At 31.8% G+C, this 11,911-nt stretch overlaps 1 protein-coding gene across 1 annotated transcript; it reads left to right on the top strand.

Annotated features, from left to right (window-relative positions):
* The first annotated feature begins 3,630 nt into the window (after window positions 1–3,630).
* LOC133821974 (myosin-binding protein 2) lies at window positions 3,631–7,865 on the top strand. Its single transcript, XM_062254161.1, has 4 exons — window positions 3,631–5,237; window positions 5,375–5,527; window positions 5,629–7,071; window positions 7,169–7,865. Exons 1-3 carry the CDS (start codon window positions 3,836–3,838, stop codon window positions 7,014–7,016), a joined length of 2,943 nt encoding a protein of 980 aa, XP_062110145.1. The 5' UTR covers window positions 3,631–3,835; the 3' UTR covers window positions 7,017–7,071; window positions 7,169–7,865.
* Window positions 7,866–11,911: the final 4,046 nt, after the last annotated feature.

The raw sequence follows: 11,911 nt of genomic DNA, 5'->3' as shown, positions 1-11,911 counted from the left end.
CTAATTGTTTTGAAAGAATGAGAGAGTAGTTTACACTTCACACTACTTTAATAAATGGGCTAGTGTGTGAATATATAATTAAAAATAAATAAAAATAAAAACTTATTAATGAATATACTACAAAAGATTAATATCTCCAATTCGGTTGACTTTTGGCCAATTTCAAAACTTGTATAGTGAATATATATATATATACATATAGAAATAGGTGAAAATGACATATATTTTTAAAGGGATTTTGCATTCTGGCTTACTTTTAATAATTTTTTGCAAAATTTTCTCTGTTTAAAATTCGACCAGCAGCTATCTAAAATTTTCGTCCGATTGTTTGAATTTTTCGACCATCTGTCTAAATTTTCGACTAGCTATCTAAATTATAAGAGAGTATTTTGTAAAGAATTATTAAAACTAAATTAGAATGCAAAATAACTTTAAAAAAATAAATCTTTTTGCCAATAGATATATATATAGGGGAATTCTCCTATACGAGCTTCACTTTAAGCCTTACCGGTGGGACTCTAAATAGCTACAATATATACGGTCATAAAAAAAATCGCACTGAAAATTGTTCATAGGTCGAGAAATACTGAGAGTCCCACCAGTAAAACTTAAAGTGAAGGGCCTATAAAAAAATTCGCCAATATATCACACATTAAACCAAATATGACTCAAATCCCTCAGCTCTATTGTAGGCTGCTAAAGTTGATGATCAATTAGTACTCATGATCTGATTCAAAAAAATGTAGACTAAGTGGGAGGTTAATGTAGAAAGAGCTCTATTTGGAAAAATAATTACAAAGATTAAAGAATAATTATTAATTTGTTTTTTTTTTTTTTAAATGTTGGGCAGATCAGCCTGGTATGGTTGAGGGTGTCATGGCCCCCAGCAAGACATAAAATCCACCTTGTTCACCAAAGATGGCCCCATCAATATTATTGATGACTAAAGGAAATAAAAACTATTTAAAAAAAAAAGATTAATTACTATTATTTTAACTCCACCCATAATATAAAAGAAGCTTTTAAATGAATTCAATTTTGGATGAACTAGCTCAAATAAATTTGAATAGAACTAGAAATCAAATATGACTTGATATGGCTCATGTGTCCTTTACCAAAATATATTTAATCAATCGCCACTCTAGAATAAATTTGACAAAGTGTTTATAACTTTTAATGGATTATTTATTGTAACTCATGTTAATCATATTCACATAATATAAATATACTAAAATCATTTAGATGTAATCTTCTTTGGACATATTTTTTCCTACTTCATGTGAATTTTTGGGTAATTAACTTAACACATGTGATGTTTTGCTTATTTATTAATCTAATTATTGCCTAATTACAATAATTTTGTGCAAAATTGAGTGTATTATCACATGACATGCTCCTACTTTATGTTGAATACGACTAATATTTCTAAGTAAGACTATACTCATAAACGAAGGCAGAGAATTATTTCAGAGGGTCAAAATCTAAAAATAAATAAAATTTAGGAGAGTTGAATACATAATTTTATTTTATGAAGATCACAAAAAAAAAACTATATATGCTTTGACTTTGGTAATTAAATAATTGAATAACCGGGAGTAATTTACTTAGGAAACTTAATTGATATTATAAAAAGTTTATAATAAATTTTGAGTTCGATACATCTTGTTTAGCATTAAAAAAAATCGGACTGAGATTTTTCACTATATTTTTCTACTTCATAATATGAATTTATACTTATACAAAATAAAAATAAGAGAAATATTATACCTTTTCTTTAGTAGGTTAGCTTGGTCTCCGAAATTTTGATCATTTTAGAAACGCATTAAGAATATATTAATAACAAATAAAGAATTATGGTAGCTAAGCTAATCAACTTTTGAAAATGGCATATTTATATACTCAACACAAAGATGAAATAGCTTGTTTAGTTATGGAGTAAATAAAATATATAGATATATATATATTTTTATTATTATTACAAGACCAATTACTTATAATCCGGACAGGAGAGGAGCTTGTAAAATTAAATTAAATTAAATATGAAAAAGTAATATAAAGAGTCCTATTATGAAAGCTTCATGGGAAATAGACTTCCATAATGAACTTTAGCAAAGCATCTGGATCCAAACTGGGCCCACACGTTACTTTGATTGTGGCCCACCAACTCATTGCTGTGGTTGATGGGCCACCCAACCCATTTGCTGCCCAAAATTTTTAAAATAGAATAATGAATTGGAGCTGTCACTTGGCAGAAGGAATCACCACAACATAACACATAGCCGCTTAAAAAAATTTCAATTACTTGGGGTTTTACAACACTCACTTAAACCCTATTTAACACACCTCAACTCAATCTTTTTTGGGACGTTTAATAATTGGGATTAGAGATTATAATTTTTTGGACACTGTATTTTGTCTCATTACTTGTTTGGATCTTGTATTTTGATAAATTATTTTTTAGATTTTATATTTGTAAAATAGTTCAAATAGACTTCTGGACTTAATTTTGATCAAAGTTTTTGAACTAAAATCATAAATAATTTATCAAACTAACAACTCATAATAAAAACACAATTATTTTGCCTGACAATGGTATTGTTATATTCATATTTGTGTTCATCAAAATTGAGTTTAGGAGTCTATTTGAACTATTTTATAAAATTAGAGTTCATAAAGTAATTTGTTAAAATATAAAATCAAAACAGGTAATCTTACAAAACACAGAGTCAAAATAGTATAATCCCTAATTGAGATTATATGTACTTTGTAAAATAATTTTGTTTTAATATTTTTATAAAATAACCTTCTAGATACTACTAACACATATCGAAAATTCTCAACACCCTATAAAAAATTTAGACACTCTATCAAAAATTCTTAACACCCTGTCTGGATTCTAAACAAAAACTATTTTATTAAAAATAGGAAAATTAGCGACAAATGTACCAAATGGTTTTGGAAAACTTGTGAATTAGTACCTAACTTTTTTTGTGAGAAAAATATCCAATAGGCTAGATACTGACAAATACCAACGAAAGTGAACATTGGGTACTTTTCTCACAAAAAAAATTTACTATTTCCCAAAATTTTCAAAATATTTAGTACTTTCGCTGCTAAAATATTATAATTTTACAAAGTGATGATAATATATTCTATTTTTCCTAATTACTCCTCTTTATATATATAATTGGAAGAAAAAAAACTGAGTTAAACATAAATATTCTTAAGTTGCTTCCACAAACATCTAGTAATGTAAATCAATAATTAAGTACCTTATATATGAATGAAACTTTTTAAAAAAAAAAAAAAATTGTACCCAAAATATTATTTCACTCCAACAAGAATCTATTGCATCATTTTCCTCTCTCTTTTTATTTTTCTTCTTCTAAATGTCAATTGGTTAGTAAAATATCTCACAATAATAGCTTATTGGATGAAACCTTTATTTTTTTACATAAAAGAAAGATAGAAACATTCTTTAATTTTCTTTGACTCCAATTTATATTTTCTTAATATTATTAATTTTTAAATTTTTTTTAATTTTTAATTTTATTGGAGCTCTACTATATGGGTCTTCTTTGGCTGTCATTCCACTCAAACCTTTAATCTGTCTACATAAAACCACTTCTTCATCTACTTCCTTTCCCTCTCTCTCTCTCTCTCTCTCTCTCTCTTCATTTTACATTCTCTCAAATCTTTCTGTCTTCTTCTTAAAATTTTCCAAATCCAAAATCTGTAAAAATAACCCTTTTTTTCCTTCTTCTTCAATCATCTATTTCTATCTATCTCTGTACATACCAAGACAAAAAAAGAGAAGAAAAACAGAGTACCATCAATGGCTGCCAACAAGTTTGCAACCATGCTTCATAGAAACACTAATAAGATAACTCTTATTTTGGTCTATGCTGTTCTTGAATGGACTCTGATTGTTCTTCTGCTTCTAAATTCTCTGTTTTCTTATCTGATCATCAAATTCGCAGATTACTTTGGCCTTAAAAAGCCTTGCCTATGGTGTTCGAGGCTTGATCATATATTTGAGCCTGGAAAAAGCAAGAATTCTTATAGAGATCTTATCTGCGAAGCTCATGCTGAAGAGATTTCTGAGCTGGGTTACTGCTCAAATCACCGGAAACTCGCTGAGTCGCGAGATATGTGCGAGGATTGCTTGTCCTCTTCTTCTTCTTCTTCACATGAATGGTCAAATAAGTTTGCTTTATTTCCATGGATGAAGAAAATTGGTTTGATCCAAGGTGGCGATCTTGTTGATGATGAGAAAGAGGTTGTTGAAGAGAGTTTCGATTGTTCTTGCTGTGGTGTGAACTTGAAGGACAAATTCTACCCTCCTTGTATTCTGATTAAGCCTTCTTGGGGAGTTTTGGATTATGCCCAGAAGGAGAATTTGGTTGATCAAGCTGGGATTGAGGCTCAAACGGATGATGGTGATCATATATGGGATCGTAGCGGATCCGATTTCGTGACTGAAAATCATGAAGAAGAAGAAGAAGAAGAACAGGGTAGTGAAGAAAACAGAGGAAACCAGGTTGTTTCTGATGCTGAGAAAAGTTCAGGAGAAGATGAGTCTTTGTGCAGAGAAATCTTAGCTGATGAGAATGAACAATTGAATGAGGTTGTGGAAAGAGACGAGGAAGAAAAAGAAGAAGCAGAAGATGATGAAGAAGAAGAAGCAGAGAAAAAAGTAAAAGAAGAAGAAGAAGCCATTGAAGAGTACAATTTGGAGTTTTTCTTGGGTGATCAACCTTGTGAGCTGAGTACGGTACACAAAACTAGCAACAAAGATGTTCCAGCTCAACATTTGGAGTTCTACATTGGTCAGGAGGATTGTACATTGATTCCAGTCGAATTCTCTTCCAAAAAGAATCTAACTCAGCTCGATTACAAGGTTGAAGAGCAAGGAAAATCTAGTAATGAAGAAGACTTGATATTGGATTTTGATATGTCTGGTGTGGCACAAGTTGAACAAATTACCGAAACTTGGCTCAGTACAGAAAATACTTTAGAATTACTTACTCCGAATGAATGCATCAAATCAGCTGATTTTGTTGAGAGCAGGAGGAACTCATTTGCCTTTCATGGTGACCAAGTAGATATAGAAATAAGGGAGTTTCAGAAAGTTCTCATTGCTCAAGGAACTCAAACCCTCTCCGAGGATGAAGACTGCGAAAATGACAATGGCCAAGCTATGTCAGGAGAAGAAAGTGACTTGTACGTTAATCAAGGTATGTTTAAATTGCTTTGAAGTTTTAAATCATACCCCATTTTGATTTTGCCTTTTATGTTTAATTTGGTGTCTGGTTACTTGGATAGGATTTAGCAATGTATATGAACTTTTTTTTCTTTTTGACATTTCATGCAGCCTTTGGGGATGAGGATAATATGCTAAGTTATGAGATTGATGGAGAAGTCTCAATAGGGACAGACATTCCTGATCATGAACCAAATGATGAAATTCAATCCAAAGAAGACCCTTCTTCGAGTTCTGTCAACTTGCATTGTGATGATAATCATGGTAACAAATCAATTTCATATACTACTGCATTTTTATGTTGAGCTTTCCTTTGTTGCTACTTTTGTTTATTAAGTTTGTTTTTTTTTCTTTCGCAATACTAGATTTTGAGCAAGCTGAGGAGGGATTAGTAGAATTCAAAACCTTATCAGTTGAAACAAACTACAAAGAAACAAGCAATCATTTATTTTTCGGTTTAGAGCTCAATGATATTGATGAAGAAAGAGTTCCTGATACGCCAAGTTCCATGGACAGTCTCCACCAGTTGCACAAGAAGTTGCTGTTACTTGAGAGAAGAGAATCAGGAGCAGAAGAGTCTTTGGATGGAAGTGTGATGAGTGACATTGAAGGTGGTGGCGACGGAATCCTTACCATGGAGAAGCTAAAATCAGTGCTGAAATCTGAACGAAAGGCCTTGAACGTGTTATATGCAGAGCTTGAAGAAGAGAGGAGTGCTTCTGCAGTGGCAGCCAGCCAGACGATGGCGATGATAAACAGACTTCAGGAAGAGAAAGCAGCAATGCAAATGGAAGCCTTGCAGTACCAACGGATGATGGAAGAGCAATCAGAATATGACCAGGAAGCTTTGCAGCTTTTGAATGACCTTATGACAAAGAGGGAGAGGGAAAACCAAGAGCTAGAAAAGGAGCTTGAATTGTATCGAAAAAGGTTACAAGATTATGAGGCAAAGGAGAAAATGATGGTGAGAAGAATGAAAGAAGGAAGCATCACAAGAAGCAGGACTTCTTCTGTGTCTTATAGCAATGCTGAAGATAGTGATGAATTGTCCATTGATTTGAACCATGAAGCAAAGGAAGAAGATTGCGTCGAAGGCCATGAAGACACCAGCAGCAACCAGAACACCCCTGCTGAGGCTGTTCTATACTTGGAGGATTCTTTGGCTGGTTTTGAGGAAGAAAGGCTATCCATTCTAGATCAGCTCAGAGTGTTGGAAGAGAAGTTGTTTACCTTGCAAAGCGACGAAGAGGACATGCATTTTGAGGATATTAAACCAATTGAATTACTCTATAAAGAAAATGGAAATGGCTACCATGACAGTCTAGATTTGAGCAATGGAGTAATCACAAATGGACACGCCAAGGAAATGAATGGAAAGCATCATCATCATCATCATCAAGAGAGAAGAATTATGGGAGCCAAGGCCAAGAGACTTCTTCCCTTTTTTGATGCCACTGAGGAGGAGAACGAAGATGAAGTCTTGAATGGAAATGATGAAGGTTTTGACTTTGTTATGATGCAAAGCTCAGAATTCGAAAGAGAGAGCAAGAAGGTTGCTATTGAGGAGGAGGTTGATCATGTCTATGAGAGACTACAAGCACTAGAAGCTGACAGAGAGTTTCTAAAGCATTGCATCAGCTCCTTGAAGAAAGGAGACAAAGGATTACATCTTCTTCAAGAGATTTTGCAGCACCTTCGCGATCTAAGAAGCGTCGAGATTCGTGTGAGGAATATGGGAGATGTTTCTTTGTAATGACACCAAAAGCAAAAACAAAAATTGTGCTTAACTGAACTCAAGAGTTGAATAGGTAACAACATGCTGTTTTTGTTTATTTCTTAGTACTAAACTTTTGTCTAGTGCCTTGAGAGTTTGCTGATTGTTCTTTTATTTCTTTAAAATTGCAGAATTGGCTGAAACTTTAGGAAAGAAGTACCAAACAAAAAAATGGTGGTTCAATCATAGAGAGCTCCAATGGCAAAAATCCTGTAATTTCAATACAAAAAGTTCAATTGGGAATGTCCCTATTTGGAGAGGGAGGCTCCTGAGCAAATGTGGTTGATGAACATGATGGTGGACAACAAATCTGCCTACCCTTTTCTTGTTTTTTCTTCTTGTTTTTTTTTTCTTCTCTTTTTTAAAGTTTTGGTGTCCAAGTAAAGCCCAAATATTTGTGGGTTGTGCCCATAACCACCTTTTTGCAGGGGAAAAAGGGTGATGATGAGCTTGTGTCTTTGTAAGGCTAGTAGAGGGTGAATTAGCCACCCTGTCCTACTGAAAAAAAAACCCAAAAAAAACAAAAATACTGGCTTTGCTAAGCTGGAGAAATCCAACAAAGATTCCAGTGCCAGATCTTACAGTAGTAGTTTAATTAGATAGTTAGAACTAGGCATATTCTCTTCTTTTGTTCATTTTTTTATTTTTATTTTGGGAAGGGAAAGGGGTAAGTAACTCCTTTTTTTTTTCTTCTTTCTCATCTTTGCATCATTTGATCATATGGGGTTTGTTTATTATTATTATTTTCATTATTTTGAGGGGCAAAAGTTGAGTTACTTGTATACTACATGTATCCATCTGTAAGTATATAAAGTGAGGGTTTGTTTATATTAAGATGTATTAAGAGTTAATATTACTTTATTTTTACTCTATTATTTTCTATGACTGAAATGGATTGTCTAGACATGTATTAGAAAAATGTGTACAATGATGAGAAGCCAATGGATTTTGCTTTAAGCATAAAACAAGACATGTTAGGTGCAAACCAACATCTAATAAGTTAAAATAAGATTATTAATGCTGAAAGCAAAAGCTGATAAGAAAAACACAGGTCAGTGCTGAGGAAGCAAAAATCTTGAAAATACAAGACAAAATGATTCACACAGCAGATTAAAATACAAACATTCTAAAGTGAACAGTCAAACCAATCATATCATTAATATCAGCCTTGGATCTGAGGTCTTAAATAATATTATAATGTTCATATAGAATAAATAAAAACACATACACATGCACAGATTTGTTTATAGCAACAACAGAGCCTTGCTTAACTAAACTAATACCAAATAAAATTGATGTCATAAGATAATAGTGGGCTCACCTTTAGAAAAGTTCACCATAATTTACGCTATCTGATATGTCAATGAAAAACCCTAAAAACCAAAAATGAAAATGATGAAGAACACATGAAAATTAACCTTATTCAGAATAGCCTACTGAAGTGAAGTTATCTCAAAAGTTTCAATTCTCTTGCACTTTACTATGATATCTCAACCACTTTCCTTCTTAATCCATGAATGTAGATATTTGCATCAATTATCTTTGATAAGAGAGATAGTTGCATTTTATACTCTAATTTAACCATTCTACTTTATAGTTTTATCTGCCATAAACGTTGATTTCTTGTCAAATTGAGAATATTTTGGTGGTCTCCGAAGTGTTCACGAGAAAATATAAATATTAACAAGCTTTTTTCATATATAAATATAGAACAATTTTTTTTATAGGGCTTCATTTTTAAGCTTTATTGGTGGAGTTCTCAGTGTTCTCGACCCGTGAATAGTTTTCGGCGTAATTTTTTTTATTACCCTGTATATTGTAGCTATTTAAAGCATTTATCAAATTTTCAAAAAATTCTGAGTAGATTATAGTATCGAAAATTAAGTTGTTTTCCTAGCGCATAAAAAAAATTAGTCACGCATGCAACAACATGCTTGAACCTATACCGTAAATTATTCGAAATTTTTTGAAAATTTACAGGCTGTACTAAACAACTACAATATACACGATTATAAAAAAAAATCATACCAAAATCGGTTTACAAATCAAGAACATTGAAGAACTCCACCGATAATGATAAAACTTAAAAGAAGTGCAAAACATGAGAATTGTGTTATAAATATAAACACATATAACATATATAGAAGAAAGAAAGCACCAAAAGAAAATCCTCAAAGAGAATGCATGAGAGAAGGAACCAATATCATTTACCAAACTTATTCTTGCCACGTGCAACATTGGGTTTGATTATATATTAATATATATATATATATATTAGTGTGAAAATAAAAATAAATATAGAAAAAGAAAAAAAACTTTTTTCTTGCATGTTTAAATATATATATATATATATATTTCTTATTTGGGTAGAGGCTAAGGGATGAGCTAAGCTGCAATTATTATATAAGCATGGAGATATTCGACTTTCGGCGGTGGGCATGGTGTGTACTCATTAATATTAGCTTTTGGGATCAAACTTTCCCATGTTCTTGCACCCAAAATCTCCCTCTCTTCAAAATTATTATCAATTTTTCAAAGAAATGATTTTATAACTTGGAAAAATAAAAGGGAGAAAAATAAAAAAGGTGGATTCCATTCACTGCCTCTGGACTGGACTGGACTGGACCACTACTAGGGTTTATATGCAATAGTTTTAGGCTCTCTCTTTGTTAAAATATTTGTAATGTTATTAGGCTCTTAAAGTCTAAACCTAAACTAAAGTTAATGATGATTTTATCAATATGAGTACTTGGTCTATATTCTATACTTACTTTGTGTTCTTGGTAATGTTGTGTTCATCATTAATGCCTATTTATAAAATTATTATGAATTATTTGTTATCCTCTAAAGTAAGATTGGATTGAAAAATATAAAAAAAAAAATAAGAATAATAAATGAGTTGATTATTTGCCAATAATAAACTAAAAAAAATAAATTGGATCATTTTTTATTAATTATTATTATTGAAATACATAAGAAAATAACATTATCCTAAAAAATTTAGTGTGAACAATATTCTCTCATATTTATAAAAATTATCCAATCTTATCCGCTAACATTGTTAATGTGATTATTAGTATAATTGATTGATAGTTTATTTGCAAACACTTTTACACAGAGAAAGAAAGCTTTATATTTTAAATAAAAATGGAACATTTTTAAACAAATAGCATTTATATTTTTCATTTTATTTTATTATAACTACTTGCCTAATTTTTACTGGTAAACATTATTTTTACATGAAAATTATATTCTTGTTGATTAGATGAATGTGATGCACTTACATACACATAATTCCCACCATGATCGTAAGAACGTTCCTAAGTCTAAACAATTGAACAAAATACAGTGAACTTATCTTTATATGCAATAGTGTATGAGAAATCCTTAAAAAATAAAAGTGAGAACTATTTAACAAAAGTTATTTTGGTGTTGATATAAATTAAAATGGTAGAATTCTACTACTATATTTTTCTTCTATTCCAACTACAATCAAAAGTTACACAACAAAATATATTCTTTATTATTATAATATTATTTTATTGAATCATAACAATTATTATATATATATATATATTTAAAATATATTAATATTAAAAAAACCTAAAATACATGTTTGTTGTTGCTGCAGTGTCCCATTATTTTATTTTTTTTGTAAAAACAACACTAAAATAGAATTGGTGATATGTGGTTGGAAATCACCTTAGTATAACTTTATTAAAAAAAAATATCAAAACACCAAAAATCATAAATTTACATATTTCTTCAAGAATAGCTTAAAAATATAATAAAAATTGATATTTCTTAAAATAGATTTTTTGTATTTATATACATTAAAACATTTTAATAATTAAATTTTTTTTTAATATTGTAGACATGCACAATAACAAAACACGTTATTACTGGCGAACTCTCCGCCACTAATAGTTTCTGGTCCGCCGTTAATGCTTTTTTTAAATAAAAACTGTTATACCCAAAAAATGGAGAATGCATTCTAGAAGAGCTAAGGGAAGTGGTCCTAGGAGACCCCAAGGAGGATGTGGTCTTAGGAGACCCCAAGGAGGATGTGGTCCTAAGAGACCCCAAGGGTATGTAGGAGGCAAGCCTCCCAAGATTTCCTAAGTGTTGGCTCGAACGTGTCCAAGGTAAGTAGCTAAGGAGGAGGAGTCTCATGCAAGAGGAATGAGAGTTAGATTTTGATAAGGAGAGCTATACAATGTTCGATCGGACATGTTTGGGGGATGCTAAAGGAAGTTGCCTCAATGTTGTCCAAGGTGGGGTGCCAAGGAGGTTGCCTCGGACCACCTTGGTCCGAGGAGAAGCAAGGAGATTAGTTCAAGGAGGAACATGGCATGCTAGAGGAGAGTGTCATGTTAGAGGAGAGAAGTGCATGTCCTACCACCATGCACGTTCAACCCACCAAAAATATGTCCTACCACCATGCATATCCTACCACCATGCATGTTCAACCAGCACTTGCATGGGTAGTGGGTAGGAGGTGGACCAACTAGCTAGAGGAGACTAAGTCAGACACAACTCCAACAACATACACGGGAATCTCTCATTCTTCCCACAAATGGGGGGTTTGTTACATTTCGAATTTTGAATGTTTAAATGTAATAAATATAATAAAATATCCCTATCATAAGGGGATATCAGTTGAGGATCCCAAGCCTATAAATAGAGAGTTTATGGGATGAGAGATGAGCTTCGTTCTGCTTCTTCTTTCTAGAGAGATAAAATTTGGTCTGTCTATTCTAGAGAGAGAAAGTGCTGAAATTAGAGAGAATTATTGTATTTTCACAATTTATACTGAAGAAACTCAGTTGGCATAGTCCATCTGATCTTGAGTATAGATTTATAAATCACAACTC

Source organism: Humulus lupulus, chromosome 3, assembly GCF_963169125.1.
Source record: "Humulus lupulus chromosome 3, drHumLupu1.1, whole genome shotgun sequence".
NCBI lineage: Eukaryota > Viridiplantae > Streptophyta > Magnoliopsida > Rosales > Cannabaceae > Humulus > Humulus lupulus.
Note: the sequence above shows the minus strand (reverse complement) of the source record. Positions and strands in the feature narration are given on the sequence as shown.